This window comes from Equus przewalskii, chromosome 20, assembly GCF_037783145.1.
Source record: "Equus przewalskii isolate Varuska chromosome 20, EquPr2, whole genome shotgun sequence".
Taxonomy (NCBI): Eukaryota; Metazoa; Chordata; class Mammalia; order Perissodactyla; family Equidae; genus Equus; species Equus przewalskii.
Genome location: NC_091850.1, coordinates 12040025 through 12064179, shown reverse-complemented (window position 1 = coordinate 12064179; position 24155 = coordinate 12040025). Strand labels below are relative to the sequence as shown.

At 37.6% G+C, this 24155-nt stretch overlaps 1 protein-coding gene across 6 annotated transcripts in view; it reads right to left on the bottom strand.

Annotated features, from left to right (window-relative positions):
* Positions 1–7410: 7410 nt before the first annotated feature.
* ERCC8 (ERCC excision repair 8, CSA ubiquitin ligase complex subunit) overlaps positions 7411–24155 on the bottom strand; it is a 64989-nt gene continuing 48244 nt past the window's right edge. For all 6 annotated transcript variants that reach the window (XM_070587512.1, XM_070587514.1, XM_070587519.1 and 3 more), the window contains 2 exons: positions 13271–13351; positions 7411–8207 (listed from right to left, as the gene is read on the bottom strand). In XM_070587512.1, the coding sequence (XP_070443613.1) occupies positions 8139–8207; positions 13271–13351 (150 nt within the window). In that variant the 3' untranslated portion in view covers positions 7411–8138. The remainder of the gene's footprint in view (positions 8208–13270; positions 13352–24155) is intronic.

Here is a 24155-nt window from a genome sequence, read left to right as displayed (position 1 = left end):
TAAAACAGTTTTTAAAAAGTTTCAAGTGGAAGCCTCTGTAGGCCTCTTATATTTCTCCAATATATTTCTGCAAGTGTTTAAAAACAAAACAAAGTTTAGGGTGGGAAGGAGAATAAAACAATAGTTAAAAAGTCTCTCCTGATGATCATAGTCAGGCCTGAATTAGTGACCTAGCGGATCAAGTGCAAAATTTCAAAGTATGGAACAGAAACAACAAAGCAAGTATTTATTGAACACCTACTACCTGCCAAGCATTGTTCTAGAATTAAAAGAAAAAGGCAAGCAGGAAGAAAAAGATAAGACTGCGAAGGAGAGATCAAAGTAGACTTTACATGCAATTACTAGGTGATGCAGAGAAGAAGAAAAGACAGAGGAGAAGCAACTTTTAAACAAATATTAGAAGAAAATATCCCTGAGCTGAGATAAGACTTGAGGCTTCAGATTGAAAGAGCTCACAAGAGGTCCAGGAAGGGATGGGGATGGGGTGGGCAGGGAGACACCAGGTATCTTGATAAAATTAAGTAACTCTAATGATAAAGAGAAAAAAATCTCACAGTTGACAAGCTTCCAGCTATAAAAAATGAGTTTCCTATAAAGGGAAAACAAATAAAACTGTTTTTGGAATTCTCATCTGCAATAATGAAAGCTGGAAGAAAGTGGAGATAATAGTTACAGAATAATGAAAGAAAAGGACTACAACCCAAGAATCCTATACTCAGCAAAATTATCATTTCCTGTGCCAGAGGAAAAGATCACATTCAATGACTAAAGTGTATCACCCAAATAGATCACCTAAGGAAAATATAGTGCACGTCACAATCTTCACTACTGTACGTGTGGCCCTAAACAGGGGCCTGGCTGGAAAAAAATTGTGGTACATACACAAGATGGAGTATTGTGCAGTTAATAGAAATAATGATCTAGTGTGTTAAAATTTGTACCTGGGATTTGTTCTAAGTCATGCAGACATGGAAATGATTGTCATGAAGGATAAAGTTTATACTCACAGATCCCTAGAACCAGGAGGCACGGCACACGGTCCCATGCAGGGCCACAGGGGGAAGGACCAGGGTGGGTCAAGAGACAGGCAGGCAGAGGGCAGAACATGGCTCAGAGACTTTATTGAGGTTTTTATGGGAAGGAATGGCCGAGGCAGCGTAGGTACACTGAGTAAATTTAGGATTGGATAGTTTGAATAATTTTGGTGGGCTCTGGGCTATAGGGGTGGTCTCTGTTTATCTGATTCCTGGCCTTGGAGTGATTGAGGGCAGGGAGAATATTGGCTTGGTGTGTGAGAGTTTGATAAAGGAGATGTTGGGGTGTGCACTGTGGACTGGTTGGTTTGTGTATCAAAAGTTTACTCCCAGTGGAGTCATTTGCTATTCCTGGGAATTAGTTAGTCCCAGGAGGGGCAGTGTCACCAGGCTCAAGGCCCTAAATGCCAGAGTATCAAGAATACAAAAAATAAGAAAATGTAGTCATTTTCTGTGATGCTTGGGCATCATTTAAGGAGTCTTTGGGGTGACACTGGTGGAGACTTAAAGAGTAGGGCATAAGCTGCCCTAAACAGTGTAGAAAATATTTCACTATGAAAGTAGAAAGGAGGAATACAAGTAGAGGAGTCCCTGTAGGCCATCCTATAACTAGATTTTCTATTTATATGACATTAACGAAGAAAACAGAACTGAAATTCTCAGAGTTTCTAACAATATCTTTGTGGAGTTGTAAAGTGTATTAAAAATATGTTCTCTATATATATCAAGGTGGCAAGTCCAGCAGTTATTTTGTTGGAAGATACGGAATGATATGTTAGTAAAGTAAATGTAAAGGTTAATGGTATTGTGTGTAACCAAGGGGAAAGAGCGGTTGCAGTGGTCATGGTAGGAGACCCCGGGTGAGAGTGGGAAAAGGCCTTGGGAAGTAGGGGGTCCTCTCCCCAGAGGGTTGAACGATTTCACTGATATGAGGCAGGGGACTCCAGGGAAAGCAATAATCTCCAGTAATATTTAGAATGGTACAGATAGAAGTAACCTCTATCAGATTCCCTTAAGGCAGGGAGTGTAGGGTATGCCTTTTGACAGAGAACAAGGAGTACAGCAGGATCATGGAGTAAGCAGACAGTAAGCTCAGAAGTGTAATGGGATCCCTAATATCAAAGGGAGAAAAGCAAAACTGTCTTGGGTCCAATCTGTGCCTTAGGAGAGGAGGCCATGGGCATTGCTGGGGCACAGATTTTAGTGTCCAGGGTGATGTCATCTCCAACGTTGAGGTCGTGGATTGGTGTATCATCTGGGATGTGGGACTAGGGTATCCTTTCCAAGAGGGTACCCACTCGAGGTGATGTGGGTCTCAGCATTGGCCATGTTTGGTTGAAACAATAGCTTATTTAGAGGATTTGGGCCTCCAGATTGTAAATTCATGAAAGCATCCAGATCAGCAGTAATAAGACCAACAGTCAACAGAAAGATATGTAAATGCATCTGACGGCGTTTTTTGTTTTTTGGTGGAAGTTTAAGCTCAAATGGATCCCATATCAGACGAGCAGCTGTCTGGTCCATGGTCGATCTGGTTAATGGGTCCCAGGAGAGTATGCGCCCTTGATCTGGCCTACAGCCCTTCTGGGATGGGGGAATGATAAAAAACTTATAAAGATGGGGAAGGCATTATAAAAAGTGCCTCATATGTAATGTCTTTTTGTGTGTGTGTGTGTGTGTGTGTGTGTGTAGGAAGATTAGCTCTGACTAACTACTGCCAATCCTCCTCTTTTTGCTGAGGAAGACTGGCCCTGAGCTAACATCCATGTCCCATCTTCCTCCTTTATATGTGGGGCGCCTACCACAGCATGGCTTTTGCCAAGCAGTGCCAGCCCCTACAATGAGTCTTTATATACATGAAGACAATGCACCTCCTCCTTTAAATATAACAAAGGGTGATGAGAAAGTTCTTAAAGTTGGTGTGAGGTGTAAATTGGCCAAGGGGACTTGAATTAAGAGAGACTAAGGCCTGGAGCAAGAAAGACCATTTAGGGGTCCATTTACCTGACCGGAATTTGAAAAGGAGTCATTTGAGAAGACCATTATGTCTCTTAATTAAATCAGCTATTTGAGACCTATTAGGAACATGAAAGTTCTATTGAATCTCTTTTCCAAGAGACTAGCATTGTGTATTTTGAGAAGTAAAATGTGTCTTGGTTATTACCAGTAATGTCTGTAACTCCGAAAGTAATATGAAGTGTCTGGTAAGGCTGTGTACTGTGGCCTTAGTATAAGTGGAGATGTGTGATTTTGATTTATATTTTGGATATCTGTGAGGCAAGAGGGTCCCAGAGTTCTTTTTCTCTCTGAAAGGGAAAACTTTTAGCCAATGGCCCAACAGTTTATAATAAACGTGAAGACAGGGCTACTTGTTGGCCAGAGTGGCCAGCGCTAAGATGACTGCCTGAAGTTTGGCCAAGTGTTGTGTTGTTTCTTGAGTCTTGTCTTTTATTAGGGATGTCCTGGCTAACAGATGGAAAGCAGCAACATTCCACTGAGCTCCATCACGTATGACGATTAGCAGCGGATTTGCATAGTCCAGGTACTCCCATTGCTGTTCCTGCAGCTAGTCCCAAGTGGCTTCCCAGGTAGCCAAGTGGTTTGGGGGAGGGATGACATTCTCCAGCATCACGGCATCTGGCAAGGGACTGTGGACAGGGGAAGCCACCTCCTCCTGCAGGTGGAATATGCCAGAGAGCCCAGGTTTGGTTCTATCCTGTCTTAAGGAGGCCTGGGGAGCTATGCTAAGTTTCTGGTGTGCTGTTTCTATGACCTGAGGCTTAACAGGCAGCTGGGAATGGAAGGTCATAGGCTTAGGGTCTGTAAGAGCCTCTATTTTCCGGAGAGCCCAGCGGGTCTTTTTTTTGTTTGTTTTAATGCAGTATATTCTGAAGCTCATGAGAGGGGCAGTTTCTTGCATTAGAAGTCATTGGCAAGATCTGGAGACTCCAGGAGGCAAGACAAGAGGTTGCCAGTCTCTTTAGTGAAGGAACCCTTGATGGCACTAACAGGAGTGCCTGTTGATTTTAATCTGAAGGTAAAATTTGTAAATAAAGCGTATGTTGCCATCAGAACCCCCAAGTTCGAAAAGATGTTGGACCTGTATATCCTAAATGAGTGTTATCAAATGAGTCTCCTTGGAGGAGAATGTCATCAATGTAATGTCATACCTCTGCTCCTGGAGAAAAGGTGGACGTAGTTGAGATCTGGTCTGCAAAGACTGTGATGGCAGGTACCCGATGGGTAGCCTGGAAAAGGTGTATTTTACCTCTTGGAGGTAAAGGCAGCTGAGAGGTTGTTGAAATAGGCACTGAACAGAACACATTAGCCAAATCTACAAGAGCAAAATATTTAATGTTTGTTGATTGAATAGAATCAGTACCTTTGGTAATACTGGATATTGGGTATGGGAGCCCCAGTGGATGAGACCACAGCTGTAGGAATCCACAAGATGCCCTTTTCATCTTTTTCATATAAATTCTTTAGTAGATTAATTTAGCATATAAATTTTGGATTTCCAATTGGACCGAATGATAAAACTGTTATATATATATATGAATATATTATTTCATTACCTTTTATTTTCTCCCCCACACCTAAGGTCTGCTTTATTTTTGTCTTTAAACCAGTAAGTAATCTAGAATCAGTATTATGTTTGCTAGACTGGCATTTGCTTAGTACCTGAGATTTCAAGTTCCAGTTTTTTTCCTTGGGCATTTAGCCACCTAACCTGGCAGTCTTTTTTCCTTTATTTCCTTCCTGTTTCAGGCTTTTGCCCCCTGAAGGCACAGTCTTTACTTTCTTTTTCTGGCTGATAAGAGGAAAAGCTGGCAGGCTGAAGGGGCCAAGTGCCTCCAGGCGACCTCTCCCTGGGAAGGCCCCAGTCCACAGAATAATCTGTCCTTTCCTCACACCCCAACTTTTTAAAACAAAATCTTTTCGAATGGTTTGTATTTCTAGGCAACTAAACTTTTCCTATTTTTTTTCTTTTGGATGTTTACCTGATAAGCTCCTGATGGTCCCAAGTTGCCTCTGCTGAGAGTGGCAGCACCCAATCTCTAGGGTGTCCCCATGAACCTTAGAGGGCTAGGGTCTATGTCTAGGACAGCAATGGTGGCATCAGCTTTATCTTTCACATTTGTTGTTTTGAGCGTGAGACCCTTTGCCTGCTGATAAGCAGCACCTTTTTTAAGAGAGCCCGTGTGCATGGAGGATTAGGTGTTTTCCAGTTTTTATTAATTGCATCATCTCTTCACAGTTTGTGGGGGTACTAGAACCAGATGCTCCCTTCCTGTCCTCTTTTTCATTAAACATTGAGCTAGTGGTCTCCTGGGATAGGACCTCTTAGACTCCACTGGGCTGAGGAACAAGTCGCTCGAGATAGCAGCAGGCAGAACAGCAGAGAAGGTTGTGACCTGGACAGTAACATTTGTGGGGAACTGTGATCTCCTGAGGCGGCCGTCAAACAGAACCCACAAATGGCCTCAGCACGCATGTTCAGGCAGAGCCATCTCCTACTCTCTGAAGAACAGTTCAGAATTTGACTCAGAAAAGCTCAGAAGGGAAAAGCGAAGTGGTTGATGGTACAAGTACCTCCAGGAGCATGTAACGTCCCAGACATTAGCTACTTTCATCTGAATGACTCAGATGGCCCCACTGCTTGTCAGTGCTGCCTGGTCAGTGAATTAGACTCCCATAGCCCTAGGAGGAAAGTCACTCCGCAGCCCCTTTGGAGAGAACTTTTTGAGATGTATATATACCCCTAGGGGTTCTATCCTGGACCCTGGGCATCTACCAAGGTGGGGAAATATGGTCAGTGCCCCCTTTAGGTTGGGAAATCATGGCAATACCTGACAGAAAACAGCACAACAGTCAGCAAGCAGCAAGTGTGCCAACAACCAGGGCTGCCCTTTCAGGCAGTGGCTACCGACTGCTGGATCCAGTTAGTAAGCCAAGAGCAGATTAAGGACATATCTCCATCTAGTGTGAAACCACACATCTCACTTTGCCAAATGTGTTAAGATTTTTACCTGGGATTTGTTCTAATCAGGTATGGTGAAGACACACAGACATGGAAATGACTGTCATGAAAGAAGTAGTTTATGCTCACAGATGCCTAGCACCAGGAGGCACAGCACACCATGCCATGCAGGGCCATAGGCGGAAGGACCAGGGTGGGTCAGGAGGCAGAGGGAGAGGGCAGAGGATGGCCCAGAGCCTTTATTGGGGTTATTGTGGGAAGGAATGGGTGAAGCAGGGTAGGTCCACTTAGTAGGATTGGATAGAATGAATAATTTCAGTAGACTCTGGGCTATAGGGTGGTTCTTAGTTGCCTGGCACCTGGCCCTGGGGTGATTTAAGGCAGGGGTAATACTGGCTTGGTGTGTGAGAGTTTGATAAAGAAGATTGTTGGGGGTGTGGACTGCAGACTGGTTGGTTGGTATATCAAAGGCATGCTCCCAGGGGAGTCCTTTGTTATCTCTAGGAATGAGCTAGTCCTGGGAGGGGCAGTGTTGCCAGGATCAAGGCCCCAAATGCCAGAGTTTCAAGAATACATAAAATAATATAATCAATACACTCACTTATACCAAATGACACAGAGGGGTTTCTATGAGCTATACTGAAAAAAAAAATCAAGACAGAACATGTATATCCCATTTTTGCAAAATAAAAATACTTCCCCACTTATGTCTACATAGGTCCATATAGGATTGTAATGTGCAAGAACACACACTTGGTTAATAACTTGGATTGTGGCAGGGGTGGTAAGAGATGGGGTAGGAGGTGCTGATGTGGGAGGAGTTTACATGACAACAGCATGCTGAACATCTCATTATGCAAAATTATGTGTGTCATAAGGAGACGCAGGAAGAAAGGCTACCAAAATGTTAGTAATGATTATCTTAGCGTGGTATCATTCCAGGTGACCATTATAGTCTTTTATAAGTTTCTATGTTTCTTGAATTATTTACTATAAGCATGTGTATTTATATAATTAGAAAGAAGTAATATAGTTATTTGCAGTTTGGAGGAGATATTTTCTTAAAATTAAAAAAACAATTTCCAATTTCAATACCATTCTCAAAGGTCATAAGCATCCTCACCAAGGAGGAAAAAAGTGACAGGGAAATGGTCAGGGCTTAAGAAAATCAACTATAAAGTAAATGAATGGAAAACATTTGGCCTGAAAGGTCTGATATGAGGCCTAAAATTTACACACTTAAAAAACTCAACAACTGTATACTTGGTATTCAAGCTCCAGAAATTTCTCTTACTAGTCTCCTGCTGATAATAATCAAGAAAGGGAATATAAGATTAGCTTCATGATAATCACTTGTAGATTAGGACAGAAGAAGACTAGACAATAAGATAACAATTTTATGACAACATTTCATGTTTAAGCCAGATTCCCTGCCAGGACATTTTCTGCTTCATTGAATGAAATAGGACTTAGTTAACTCTTAAGGAGATTCATAGAAAGGAAGTTCAAGCATGAGTACAAGCTGCCATATGACACATTCAAATAAAGGAAACATGGGATTTTCCTCAAGTTAAAAACTTCTGGATTGAGTCCTTTTTGGTTTGAGTCCAAAAATATTTAACATATATCTAGACAATGGTCAACTAAATGAAATCATTACAAAAATTGAATACATGAATAAGAACTAAAAAATTCTGATACTAAATTTTCAACTACTATTTTTGATGTAATCATCTTCAGTAAAATCATCCTTGAGAGTGAAAATGAACCGTGTACAGCCCATTAGGAGAAAGTCAGTGCTGAAACCTCCACTTGCCCGTCCTCTGAGACTGCATTTATGGTTCACACAATCTGCTGAAGGTCCCACATGGGGTGCTGTGACCTGTCTCCTTATACTGTGGCAATAGGGGTTGCCCCAGGCCATGGCACCTGGGATCAAGGAGACATGTTTTGACAACTGTAGAGAAGTCAACTATATAGTCATGCAAATACTACCTCACTTTAAAACATGGGGAAAAAAATCATCCAAATTCAAGGCTAATTTAGCTGTCACTGGAGAGTTAAAAAAAGTCCCATTTCAAAAGCTTCATCAATAGAGACACAAAAGTACTAAGGATTGATATTCATCCATCTTCATCACTGCTGCTCCAGGCATCTTCAAATGCTGGATTTAACTGTGATTTGGTTGTAGTCTTAAAAAAAGGGGAAAAAAGGGAAGATTCAATTATTCTATTTTATAATTTTAGGCTCACAATATAGTTATGAAATATATCAGATGAAAAGCAACTGGATTATTTTGAAAGAAACTATAGAATTGTTAATTTTGAAACAAAAGTAATGTAAGAAACACCCAACATACAATATAAAATAATGTAACTTCATTTTAAATAGACATACCAGACTTTAAATTATCTGTGGCCTTCAAAGTAGTTATCTCACAAACACACACAAACATTTTATATATATTTATACATATATGTATATATGTGTATACACACATAACACACACACACACACACACACACACACACACACTATGATGCTGCTGTTACTTAAGGAATTTCGACAACTCTTTGGAATTACCTGGAGAAGGTGGCACATTAACATCCATGTGGCTAAGACTGGACTCAGGTCTATAGTCTAACCTGACAGCCCAAAATATTGTTGGCAACTTTTTATTGTTTGAATGGACCTGGGTTTTATAAATAAGCAAATATCTATATCTGGGAAATGAGGTATTCATCAAACTGAGTAATACCTTTTTAGTGCAAAAAGTAATGTGGGTTATTTAGTGAGGTTTACTTATTTATTTATTTTTTATTTATTTAACTACTAGCAAAGTAGTTCAGAAGAACATAGAAAATGTGTCAGAATGGTAACATGGTTTCCATTAGCATATAGGTTCCCTGGGAGATTTCTTGGAAAGATAACATGCATTTGGATGGTGTTTATTTAAAACAGTATTCTTACAACTTTAGAGCTAAACCTAGTAAAGGTAATCATCAACTAGAGGAATTTTAATTATCTGTGGTATTTCAAATCAATTCACTTTTTGGGGAAAGTTTTTGAACGGCTACCTTCTTATTCTCTGGCAGATGACTGAAGGTCTTTAAGATGGTCTCATTTTTTTGAGTATCTGGGCATTATGAGCCAGGTTTGCTTCTTACTCTGCAGCTTTTACGTTAGCTACAAGTTTGTTCAGACCCCAAACCCAATATGTATTAGCGCCAGGCCTACCCTTAAGTTATCTTAGATTTATTGCCTTTTACAACATACAGCAATATTTTATGTTAAGGGTAACCCCTATTGTATATCTGAAAACGTTCGTTTCCTTTTTGATGAACATTATGACTTGGAATCTTATAATTCAAACAGTAACAGTAGAAAAAGTGGGTGTTTCCAGTAAATTCCCCAAGTGTCAGGCAGGATAGTTGAAAAACAATATATTAATTTAGGTATCCTTTATAGCTTTTAAAGCTATGGATCAGAGTCCGTTACTAAACCTAATGCTGGCTACTATACATAGTAAAAACCGTCACTGTTACTAAACCTAATGCTGGCTATTGTCACTTAGTTGTACAAACAAAATTCCATCATACTTCAAATGTCCAGATAAAAACTGTTACCAAACCTCAGCTAACTATTCGTTTATTTCCAACAGCAGTCCACTGATTTAAGAGTAGCATACTGAAGTCTGTTTAGTTATTCTTTCATCCAAATGTTTAGTGAATTTCCTATCTTTTGGGGTTTATAATTTTGCTACTAAGTTAGGTTATTTAGTGAGAGTTTACTCACAGACGTATTGTGTCTGTGGGGGTGGCGATTCCTCTTCCCTACTCTATCTTAGAGCCTTTAACTCCTCCTTACATATCTACGCAAAATGTCTCTGGGTGGATAAGCCACACAAAGGTCATACCTTCTAATTCCACTATAGAAGCCCAATATGTAACCTATTAAATATTTTGATTTCACTGAAGACTCAACAGAGAAGCAAAATGATATTTTATCGTAACTTACTGCTGCTATGGTAAGCAAAGAAAAATAATCATGTGAAAATTTAAATACATTTGCACATAAATTTTACTGTGCATAGTAGTAAAGGATAACAATATGAATGCATTACAGTATTATCAGAAGTATATTTTATTGCTAGAAAAGTCACAAATAAAATATACTCGTAGTTATAAGCTGCAGTAAAAATGTACATGGATGCGGTACACATACTACTGTTTGAGACCCACTGATAAAGTGTAACCACTATCTGTTACTTCAGTTTTCTCTACAACATCTCCTCCTAGTGGACATCCTTTCTCTCCTTGAACATAGCCATCTCTACCTCACCAGGCTGCCTGTTTTGCTGACAGACAGTTGCGAATGTTATGGAGACAGGGAAGCATGAGTTTAGAGGGGATCTAGTCCAGGTCCAAATAATGGGAAAGAAGAACAAAGCCAAACTTAACATCTGCCATGCACACATCTTGATAAATTTTAAATTTCTTAACTCGCAATAACTGAAAAGTCTCTATAGGTAAAAAATAGGGTTGTGTCAGCAAGTGATTATATGTCTATAAGAGTGGTAAATAAAACTTTTATGTATTGTGTGACTGTCAAAATAAAGTAAGACTCTTGACGAGAGGTCAGATTTAAACTGTAATGTAGCTGCCTTATAGATCTCAGGCAGGGAAAAGTGATTAGGAGTTACACAGGCTTGCCTTGACCATGAGCAAGTTTTAGGAAGAGGGGACAAAAGGAAGGCAGGTTCCTCAGAATATAATAAAACAGCCTGCCAATTATGTAATAGGACTTATGCTTAAAGACCATAAAACCTGTCCCTATCACCCAATGTCCTTCAGTTTCTTATGGTAGCACTAAATTCCTCCTCTATCTTGGATATCAGAAGAAATACCCCTAAGGGATTATACCTTGTTGACGGGGAAGTAAATCTCATCTCAAGGGCAGATTTGAAAAGAAACCTAAGAACAATTTGCTTTGATGATTCTGATATTTGGAGATATCATAAACTTGTCTGAGATCACTAATGAAACCCTGTTACCAGTATTATTATTATTATTTAGTTAACCTGGAACTAAAGACTAAGTGTGTGTGTATGTACGTGTGTGTTTTGTTTTGTTCTGAACTGTGTTATGTTGCCTGTCTGGGAAACTGCAGCAGTCATTTATTTGACAGCTGAGATTTTAAATGAGTTAAACAGTAAATGTACATGTAAGGAGTAGGGTCTTGTGTAGACAGTTTTCTGTACTGGGATCTACATCATGATCATACTCATGTTCTACCTACATTCACAGAAATCTTTCAATCTAAGGTTTTATGAAAATAATCTTAGCACATAACATTTTGTATTAATATGAGAATGATGGCTATCTTAAAGTAAAAGCATATAAACAGTATATTTTAAAGGATAAGGTTTTATAGTTCTAAAACAAAATAAAGTTAACTTGTTTTTTGTGTATCTTTATTTGATTTTCTACTTGTTTAGCTTAATTTCTCATATGCAAAAATTCTTCTAGATGAAGAGTTAAACTAGTACTATAACTACATAATAAGAAAATAAATAGACCATCAGCGTCACATACTGTCTACATAAATTAAGCAATTTAGTTTTCTTCTAATATCCTTTTCCATACATAAATCATAGATTTACTTTTAATTTATTTTTATTGTTTTCATTTGGTTAATGATTGTTATACTTCCTAACATGGCCTATAGTGTTATAACTTTGATTTAATATATACGGTAATTCCCAAACAGCAGGACACAGTAATTAAATAATACTGCAAAATAAATGGCTGAACCAAACTATTTGACCATATTAAGCTTTCCACAGAAGAATAATCATTTAAAGTTGCTGTACACTAAAACTAATCAAAGCCATAATAAACCGAATTAGACATGTGATGAAATCTGGAAGTATTCATACAGTGTTTGGCCAGCTGTATGAAGATTTATCATTGTGTGTTTCTTCTTTTTCATTTGGATTAGAGCCAAAAGAAAATAATTCACAGACTTGACACCGCAGTAAACCATAGCAGTTGCAAATTTAGGTATGAAACATATTTTGTTAATAGCTGCTAAATGCTATCAACTACCCCCATAAAAATCATTTCCATGTGGTTTTGGACAAAGTCTTGTTTTCATAAATGAACTAAATAAATGAAAAATGTTTTTAGAATTTCAAACTTACTCTAGCAATAACTTACTTCCATCTCGATTTAAGATGCTTTGTTTTTAGTATGACTTAGGTAAGATTAACTTAAGGTGTTCCTAACTACATTACTTATATTTCCAACTTCAAAAAATTATATATATAAATATCGGCGTTTAGACATTAGACCTTTTATATCCTAGTAATTTAGATAAATGGGGATGATTAACAGTGCTTAGTAAAATAACCTTTGGTGGGAAAGATATCAGCTTTACACAGCTTAACATAAAAGTAAAAAAATACAGAAGCTACTACTTAAGACCAGGATCATGTCTTATTAATCTTTGTTTACCTACCACACTTTTAAGGCTCTTAGTCACACTGTAATATTTGTACCAATTTATGTTCTAAGATAGGCATTAATGTACTGCTGATAGGAGTGTAAATTGGCAAAATTTGACAGTGTGAATAAAGAGCCTTAAAAATGTCATAAATGATAACTCAAGAGATAAATCTACTTTTAGGTATCTATCCAAAGAAGTAATCAAAAATATAAACAATTTATGGAGAGATATTTACCTTGATTTGTTTATAATGATCAAAAGAAATGTCTCCAAATAGGTACATATTTAAGTAAATTGTGGTATATACATGACAGAATGCTTTATTAGAAACAGTATTTACAAATAGTTATTCATGACATGGAAAAAGGCTTATTGTACAACACTAAGTGAGAAAAGCAGGATGCCAAGTTGTATGTCCAAGCTGTCCAATGTATGTATGTTGATATGTCGTATGTATGTTAGTATGTCATATTAACTATTTTTAGAAAAAACATAGGTGCAGGAAAAAAGCAAGGATGAAGTAAATCAAAATGCTAATAATGATTAATTCAACTTTAGAAATTTATCTTCTTTTAATATTTTTCTGAACTTTCCAAATGTGTTATAACAGGCAAATTATTTTTACAATCAGAAAATAGCAAGAAATGATTTAAATGTCTCTCCCATATAAAGCAAATAAAACTTTTTCCTTTATGATTTAGAAATCATATTTGTACAAATCTGTACAATTTGTACAAATAATATTTACCTCATCATCCTCAGGAACCGCTTCATATAAGGATGGTACCCAAGCAAGAATATTGCAGTCTCTGCTGCCACTATAAAGTTCCTATAACACAGAAAGCAAGGGGTGATTGTGGATCAGGTTAAAGCTGGGACCAATCAGAAATGAACTACATCAATTTGTAAAATAATTGATTCTTAAGTTAGATCAAACAGATGAATTCTATTTCTAATCTCCAAAGAGACTGGGCTGATGTACTTTTTGTTGGATTGTTTGTTTAAGATGTAGTAAAGCTTTGTTTTGTATTTAAAAATAGTATTAGAGTATGTCACAGCTTGCTAACACGTAAAAATTTTTACAAAAACATTCAACAACTTAGTGGTTTTTATCAATCATAGTATCCATTTATTTCAAGTGTCAGAATAGAGAAGAAAAAAAATGCAAGAAATAAAGTTTGTCCTTCTCTGTCAATAACTGAGCTTTAATAAAGACTTCAGTGAAGAAACCATATGAGTTTCTAGCTAATATAGGTCAAAAGTTCACAGAAAGTTTGATTTAGCTCACAGCTGCCTAACTGGCTGTCATTCAACAGGAGAACTTTAACATGTGCCATGCTTGCTGAGAAGTTTATTTTATAGGGGGAAGCTTGGGCTGACGCAGCCTATGCAGTGTCTTTATGGATATGCTGGTTTGCATATGGCTGAACTTTTAGCAAAAGAGTGCAGCTCAAAATCACATGCTGTATTTAGTTGTCACGTCTCTCTTTACTTTCCTTCAACCTGGACAGTTCAGTCTCTCCTTGGCTTTCCCGACCTTGACAACTTTAAAGATACACATTAGTTATTTTGTAGAATGTCCCTCAAACTTTGTTTGTCTTATGTTTGCTCATGGCTAAATTCACATGATGCATCTTTGCCAGGAATATCACAGAAAGTGATGTCCCATACTGGGATATTAACTTTGATCATTTGATTAAGATGGTATCTGCCAGGCTTCTTCAAGGTAAAATTACTCATTTTACCTTTGTAATTAATACTTTGTAGGGTGGTACTGTTTTTTATTTTTAATTGAGGTCATAATAATTTATAACATTGTGAAATTTCAATTGTACATTCTTATTTGTTAGTCACTGTATAAATATGCCACTTCAGCCCTTTTGTCACTCCCTAAAACCATTCCCCTCTGGTGAGCACTAAACTGTTCTCTTTGTCTTTGTGTTAGTTTATCTTACACATATGAGTGAAATCATATGGTGTTTGTCTTTCTCTCTCTGGCTTATTTTGCTTAACATAATATATAGGGTGGTACTTTGAGACTATGTAAATAGCCCATTCCTCATCAGACTTTCAATTTATTAATTTACTTACTTATAACAGAATGGATGCATGGATCCCTATTTTAGTCCCTGAGTTATAACCCATTATTATCATTATTTACTTTTATGTTGGGTGTATCTTGTCAGATTTTTATATTTATGATAGAATTACTATAAATATCAATTTTATTTTCAGATAGTCAGTTTTATGTAATATTTAATTTGGAAAAGTGTTCTGCTGCTAAATGGATGCAAAAGTACTACCCTCTTTTGAGATTTATAGTTATTTTCCTTTTTGGAAATTGTAATAGATGGAACAGGATGACAGGTGCAACTTTTCTGATATACTGCAGTGATTCAAATCTTTCTGAGTACACAGAACATAAAAAATCATATTTATCAGGAGGCAAAGGGCCCCAGGTATCTTGCTGTCCCAGTCTCGTCCCAGCTATCCCAGGGACTGAGGAGAATCAACATCTTGGCACAGTTTTAATCCATTCTAAGCACACCTGTTAGGCAGCTCTGATTTGGTGGAAAGCAATAATTTGTAGTCAGAATACTTGGGTTAAAATCTTGAGTGATGCCAGCATTGTGGCGGATTGAGCTGTTCCCTTAGTCTCTCCCCTCTAAATTATGATGAAACAGACATTCATTAACCAACAGAGGATACCCTACAAAGTACAATAGGATGTCTGAGAGATCCACACAGTCATACATCTGAAGGTGGGGGTACTGGATCCCCGGTAAGCAGTGCAATAAGGTGAGCAGTTCCCCTCCCCCTCCACAGTGGCAGTGATCTAGGTTGCAGGTCTTCACACAGCAGCCAGTGTGTGGCTCTAAGAGGACATGGGGGAGCAGACAGGCCTGCGTGTGAATGCTTTTGGAGTTGCAACCCGGCCCCCGATTCTACACCTAGTGGCATGGCTCAGCCACTGCATGGGCACCCTCACCAAGCACAGCAGTCCAGGCAAACCACCTGTGAGAAGAGAGTAGGTGCACATGTGTGAAAGAAAGCACCCCTCCCCTCCTGCCTAGTGCACCAGCTTGGGCAGTCCCCGGCCAAGGCAGCAGTTCCACCACAGAGCACCTATGTGTGCTTGTGTGACCTGCCAAATGGCTGTGGCCAGCAAGCAAATGCAGACAAGCCCTATCAGAACAACTTCCAGCAGATACAGCAGTTTCAGAACAGACAGCTCCTGTCTCCCCCAAGAGGTGGCAGGTGGCAGGTGGAATCTGTGACCTGATACTACCACTGTGCACCAGGACAGGATCACTTCATCAAACGATGAAGAACTATATTAACACTTCAAAGCAAAAGGAAAATGACAAGTCTCCAGAAACCAATCCTGAAGTAACAGAAATTTACAATCTAAATGACAGAGAATTCAAAATATTTCTCATAAACTCAATGAGTTACAAGAAAACTCAGAAAGACAGTTGAATGAACTCAGGAGTAAAATTAATGAGCAGAAGGAACACTTCACCAAAGAGATTGAAACTCTAAAAAACCCCCACACCAAACAAATTCTGGAGATGAAGAACACAATGAATGAGATTAAAAAACAATCTAGAAAACTTAAAAAACAGAGCTGACATTCTGGAGGACATAATTAGCAATTTAGAGGACAGAAATATAGATTTAAATAGATAAAATGGGTAAAAAAATTATATAGAAATGCTTCAGGTGGAGGAGGGGAGAGAACTAAGACTTAAAAAAATGAAGAAAGTCTTGGAGAAATCTCTGACTCAATTAGGAAATGCAATGTAAGCATTATAGGTATTCCAGAGGAAGAAGAGAGGGAGAAAGGAGCAGACAGCTTGTTCAAAGAAATAACAGCTGAGAACTTCCCAAACTTGGGGAAGAAACTGGACTTACAAGTATATGAAGCCTACAGAGCTCCTAATTACATCAATGCAAAAAGACTATCTCCAAGGCATATAATAGTAAAACTGGCAAAAGCCAATGACAAATAAAAAACATTAAGGGTAGCAAGGGACAAAAGTCAATGACAAAGAAAAAACATTAAGGGCAGCAAGGCAGAAGAGAATAATCTACAAAAGAACCCCTGTCAGCCTTTCAGAAGATTTCTCAGCAGAAAATGTACAGGCTAAGAGAGACTGGAATGATATATTCAAAATACTGAAACACAAAAACTTTCAGCCAGGAATATTCTATCCAGGAAACTATAATTCAGATACAGTGGAGAAATAAAAGCTTTCCCAGATAAACAAAAGCTGAGGGACTTCATCGCTACTAGACCTCCCCTACAAGAAATGATCAAGAAGTTCCACATACCTGAAACAAAACAGGAAAGATTTACAAAGCCTTGAGCAAGGAGATAAATAGACAAAATCAGAAAATTGCAGCTATCAGAACAGATTACCAAACACTTAATTACAACATAAAACATAAGGGGCAGGAAAGCATCAAATATAACTATAAACACTTTATTTTAATCACAAACTCACAGGACAAAACAGAATAACTTGTGACACCAATAACTTAGAAGAGGAAGAGGAAAGGGAGGGAAACTGCTTAGGCTAAAGAAGTAATAGGCCATCAGAAAATGGACTATCTCATCTATGAGATCTTTTATACAAACCTCATAATAACCACTAAACAAAAAATCAGAAGAGAGACAAATCATAAAGAAAGAGAAAACTGAAAAAACTATCAAAGAAAACCACCAAACTGAAATGGCAATCAGAAACACAAGGGAAGAGAAACAAGGGAAATATAGAACTGGAAAACAAGAGATAAAATGGCAGTATTAAGCCCTCATATATCAATAATCACTCTACATGTAAACGGATTGAATTCTCCAATCAAAAGACAGAGAATGTCTGAATGGATGAAAAAAATAAGACCCAACAATTTGCTGCCTCCAGGAAACACACCTCAGCTCTAAAGACAAACACAGGCTCAGAGTGAAGGGATGGAACATGATACTCCAAGCAAATGCCAAACAAAACAAAGCAGGTGTTGCCATACCAGACAAAGCAGACTTCAAGATAAAAAGGCAATGAGAGACAAAGAGGGGCAGTATATAATGACAAAAGGGACATTCCACCAAGAGGACATAACACTTACGAATATATATGCATCTAACACAGGACCACTCAAGTATATAAAGCATTTATTAACACACTTAAAGGTAGAAATTAACAGCAACACAATAATAGCAGAGGACTACAACATCCCATTTACATCAATGGATAAGGAAATAGTGGAATTAAATGAAAAACCAGACCGGATGAACTTAATAGATATAGATATATAGAACATTCAATCCAAAAACAGAATACACGTTCTTCTCAAGTGCACATGGAACAGATAGAGAACATGCTGGGAAACAAGGCAAGTCTCAATAAATTTAAGAAGATTGAAATCATATCAAGCATCTTTCCCAACCACAATGCCATGAAACTAGAAATGAACTACAAGAAAAAAGTTGGGAAGGTCACAAATATGTGGTGACTAAACAACATGCTACTGAACAACCACTGGATCAATGAAGAAATCAAAGGAGAAATCAAAAAATACTTGAAGATAAACAAAAATGAAAATACATCAAACCAACACTTATGGGAGGCAGCAAAAGTGATTCTAAGAGGGAAATTCTTAGCAATACAGGTGCACCTCAACAAGCAAGAAAAATCTCAAATAAGTAATCTTAAGCTACACCTAACAGAATTAGAAAAAGGACAAAGCCCAAAGTCAGCAGAAGGAGGGAAATAATGAAAATTAGAGCAGAAATAAATGAAATAGAGACCAACAAAAGAGTAGAAAGGATCAATGAAACAAAGAGCTGGTTCTTTGAGAAGATAAACAAAACTGACAAACCCTTAGCTAGACTCACTAAGAAAAAAAGAGAGAAGGCTCAAATAAATAAAATTAGAAATGGAAGAGAAGAAATTACAATGGGTACAATGGATACCACAGCAATACAAAGGATTATAAGAGAATAATATGAAAAACTATATGCCTACCATTTGGATAACCTGGAAGAAATGGGTAAATTCTTAGACTCATACAACCTCCCAAAAATGAATCAAGAAATTAGAGAATCTGAATATGCCACTCAGAAATAAAGAGTTTTAAATAGTAATCAACAACCTCCCCAAAAACAGAAGTCCAGGACCAGATGGCTTCTCTGGAGAATTCTACCAAACATTCAAAGATTTAATATCTATCATTCTCAAACTAGTCCAAAAAACTGAAGAAGATGGAACACTTCCTAATTCATTCTATGAAGCCAACATCAGCCTGATTCTAAAACCACACAAGGACAACACAAAGTAGGAAAATTACAAGCCAATATCACTGATGAACATAGATGCAAAAATCTTCAACAAAATATTGGCAAACTGAATACAGCAACAGACTAAAAGGATCATACACCATTATCAAGTGGGATTTATAACAGGAACACGGATGGTTCAACATCTGTAAATCAATCAATGTAATATACCACATTAACAAAATGAGGAATAAAAACCACATGATCATCTCAACAGATGCAAAGAAAGCATTTGAGAAGATCCAACATCCATTTATGATAAAAACTCTCAATAAAATGGGTATACAATGAAATAACCTCAACATAATAAAGGCCATACATGACAAACCCACAGCCAACATCAAACTCAGTGGGGAAAAACTGAAAGCCATGCCTCCGAGAACAGGAACAAGACAAGGGTGCCCACTCTCAGCACTCCTATTCAACATAGTACTGGAGCTTTTGGCCAGAATAATTGGGCAAGAAAAAGAAGTAAAAGTTATCCAAAATGGAAAGGAAGAAGTGAAACTCTCACTGTTTGCGGATGACATGATCCCATACGTAGAAAACCCTAAAGAATCCACCAGAAAAATATTAGAAATAATCAACAACTACAGCTAAATTATAGGGTACAAAATCAATTTTCAAAAATCAGTTGCATTTCTATACACTAATAATGAACTGGCAGAAAGAGAACTCAAGAATACAATCTCATTTATAGTCTCATTGAAAAGAATAAAATATCTAGGAGTAAATTTAACCAAGGAGGTGAAGGAACTATACACTCAAAACTGTAAGACATTGTTGAAAGAAACCGAAGATGACAAAGAGATGGAAAGATATTCCATGCAGATGGACTGGAAGAATAAACACAGTTAAAATATCCATACTACCTAAAGCAATCTACAGATTCAGTGTAATCTCAATCAGAATCCAAATGACATTCTTCACAGAAATAGAACAAAGAATCCTAAAATTTATATGGAACAAACAAAAGACCTCAAATAGCTAAAGCAATCCTGAGAAAAAAGAACAAAGCCGGAGGCATCACAATCTCTGACTTCAAAATATACTACAAAGCTGTAACAATCAAAACAGCATGGTACTGGCACAAAAACAGACACACAGATCAAGAGAACAGAATTGAAAGCCCAGAAATAAAACCACACATCTATGGACAGCTGATCTTTGACAAAGAAGCCAAGAACATATAATGGAGAAAGGAAAGTCAATAAATAGTGTTGGGAATAGTCAATGCAAAAGAATGAAAGTAGACCATTATCTTAGACCATACACAAAAATTAACTCAAAATGGATTAAAGACTTGAATGTAAGACCTGAAACCATAAAACTCCTGGAAGAAAACAGAGGCAATACACTCCTTGACACAGGTCTTAGCAACATCTTTTCGAATACCATGTCTACTCAGGCATGGGAAACAAAAGAAAAAAATAAACAAAGGGGACTACATCAGACTAAAGAGCCTCTGCAAGGCAAAGGAAATCATGAACAAAACGAAAAGACAACCCACCATCTGGGAGAAAACATTTGCAAATCATATATCCGACAAACAGTTAATTTCTAAAATATATAAAGAACTCATACAACTCAACAACAAAACAAACAACCTGATCAAAAAATGGGCAAAGGATATGAACAGACATTTTTTCCAAAGAAGATATACAGATAGCCAATAGGCACATGAAAAGATGTTCAACATCACTAATCGTTAGGGAAATACAAACCAAAACTACAGTGAGATATCACCTTACATCCATCAGAATGGCTCTAATCACCAAGACAAAAAATAACAAATGTTGGAGAGGATGTGGAGAAAAGGGAACCCTCATACACTGCTGATGGGAGTGCAAAATGGTGCAGCCACTATGGAAAACAGTATGCAGATTTCTCAAAAAATTAAAAACAGAAATACTACAGAATCCAGCTATCCTACTACTGGGTATTTATGCAAAGAACTTAAAATCAACAATTCAAAGAGATTTATGCACCCTTATGTTCATTGGAACATTATTCACAATACCCAAGATGTGGAAGCAACTCATATCAACTGAGCGCCTATCAAAGAATGGATAAAGAAGATGTGGTATTTATATATATACAATGGAATACTACTCAGCCAAAAAAAAAGACAAAATCATCCCATTTTCAACAACATGGATGGACTTTGAGGGTGTTATGTTAAGTGAAATAAGCCAGACAAAGATAAACACTGCATAATTTCACTCATAAGTGGAAGATAAACACATGGACAAAGAGAACAGATTAGTGGCTACCAGAGCAGAAACAGTTTGGGAAGTGGGTAAAAGGAGTAAAGGGGCACATATACGTGGTGATGGATAAAAATTAGACTATTGTTGGTGAGCATGATGCAGTGCATACAGAAAGTGATAAATAATAATGTACACCTTAAATTACACAATGTTATAAGCCATTATGACCTCACTAAAATAACTGAAAAAAAAATCTTGGCTGTGTCTTTAAGTGACTCCAGACAAGAAAAGAGTATTCTAAGAATCTCTTCCAATGGATAATTATGCTCTGTCAATAACTACTTGTAGGTTTGAGGTAAGTCATGTCATGTCTCAGGTGCTTTAGCTTTTCTCCTAGAAGTAACATGAAAAATATTTTACAAGTGGTACATCAAGACATTGACCAATCAAGAGATACTGGCTATACATATATGACAAACCCACAGCCAACATTATACTCAGTGGGCAAAACCTGAACACCATCCCCCTGAGAACAGGAAGAAGACAAGGATGCCCACTATCACCACTCTTACTCAACACAGTACTGGAGGTTTTGGCCAGAAAAATTAGGTAAGAGAAAGGAATAAAGGGAATCCAAATAGGGAGTGAACAAGTGAAACTTGCACTGTTTGCAGATGACATGATCTTATATATAGAAAACTCCAAAAAATCCCTCAGAAAACTAACAGAAATAATTAACAACTACAGTAAAGTTGCAGGGTACAGAATCAACTTACAAAAATCAGTTGCTTTTCTATACTCCAATAATGAACCTACAAAAGGGAACTCAAGGATACAATTCCATTTGCAATCACAACTAAAAGAATAAAGTACCTAGGAATAAATTTAACCAAGGAGGTGAAGGACTTATACAATGAAAACTATAAGACATTACTGAAAGAAACTGATAATGACATAAAGAGATGGAAAGAGATTCCTTGCTCATGGACTGGAAGAATAAACAGAGTTAAAATGTCCATACTACCCAAAGCAATCTACAGATTCAATGCAATCCCAATCAGAATCCCAATGACATTCTTCATGGAAATAGAGCAAAGAATCCTAAAATTCATCTGGGGTAACCAAAGACCCCAAATTGCCAAGGCAATCCTGAGAAAAAAGAACAAAGCTGGAGATATCACAATCCCTGACTTCAAAATGTACTACAGAGCCATAGTGATCAAAATGGCATGGTACTGGTACAAAAACAGGCACACAGATCAATGGAACAGAACTGAAAGCCCAGAAATAAAGCCACGCATCTACAGACAGCTAAGAACACACAATGGAGAAAAGATAGTCTCTTCAATAAATGGTGTTGGGAAAACTGGACAGCCACATGCAAAAGAATGAAGGTAGACCACTATCTCACGCTGTACACAAAAATAAACTCAAAATGGATCAAAGACTTGAAGATACATCCTGAAATTATACAACTCCTGGAGGATAATATCGGCAGTATACTCTATGACGTCGAACTAAAAAGGATCTTTTCAAATACGATGTCTTCACAAGGGAAAGAAAAGAAAAAATAAACAAGTGAGAGTTCACTGGACTAAAGAGCTTCTGCAAGGCAAAAGAAACTAGAATCAAAACAAAGAGACCACCCACCAACTGGGAGAAAATATTTGCAAATCATCTATCTGACAAGGGGTTAATCTCCATAATATATAAAGAACTCACACAATTGAACAATAAAAAACCCAACAATCCGATCATAAAATGGGCAGAGGATATGAAGACATTTTTCCAAACAAGCTATACAGATGGCCAATAAACACATGAAAAGATGTTCAACATCACTAATCATCAGGGAAATGCAAATCAAAACTACACTAAGATACCACCTTATGTCTGTTAAAATGGCTCTAATCACTAAGACTAAAAATAACAAATGTTGGAGAGGGTGTGGAGAAAAGGGAACCCTCATACACTGCTGGTGGGAATGCAAACTGGTGCAGCTACTATGGAAATCAGTATGGAGATTCCTCAAAAAACTAAAAATAGAGCTACCATATGATGCGGCTATCCCACTACTGGGCATCTACCCAAACAATCTGAAATCAACAATCCAAAGTAGCACATGCACTCCTATGTTTGTTGCAGCACTATTCACAATAGCCAGGACATGGAAACAATCCAAGTGCCCCATCAACTGATGATTGGATAAAGAAGATGTGGTATATGTAGACAATGGAATACTACTCAGCCATAAAAAAAGACACATTCATCCCATTTGCAATAACATGGAAGGACCTGGAAGGAATTATGCTAAGTGAAATAAGCCAGTCTGAGAAAGACAAACACCAGACGATTTCACTCATATGTGGCATATAAACAAATAGATGGACAAAGAAAACAGTTCAGTGGTTACCAGAGGAAGAGGGGTGGGGGGTGGGCAAAGGGGGTGAAGGGGAGCACTTATGTGGTGACAGTCAAGTAATATTGTACAACTGAAAGCTCACATTGATGTAAACTATTATGAACTCAGAAAAAAAAAAAAAAAGAGATACTCGCTGTAGAGTGGGGAGCAGGGTCCTGAAGAGCAGGGACCTGAAGATCCCCGTTAGTTGCTAGGTTGAGGTGAAGCTGGAGGTCACTCAGGGGGCTTGGTGCAACAATTACGTAACCAACGGTAGGATGTGTATTGGAATGTTTCAATAATGGATATTGCCATACTGATGTGTGCTGGCTGAAAAATCAGCTCTGTATATCTTACCGCTTGGTATCAGACAAATTAACTAATCAGTATTAATGAATGAATAAGTAAGAGCTTCACCAGGTGACAGTTCAAGTCCCTCCTAGCTCTAATAATCCCTAATTTTCATTCTATCAGTTTTTAACTTTCATGAGCCTCATTTTCCTTACCTAGAAACCAGGGAAAATATCAACAGTCTTGCTATATTAGAGACTTATTTAAAAGAGCACATGAAGTAGTCTGTCCAAATGCTTTCTGAAAAAACCGTCTGCTCCATTGGTGAGATTAAAGAGAAAGGTCAGGATGTTAAACAAACAAAAGCCAGAGGTATTTAAGAAATTATGTA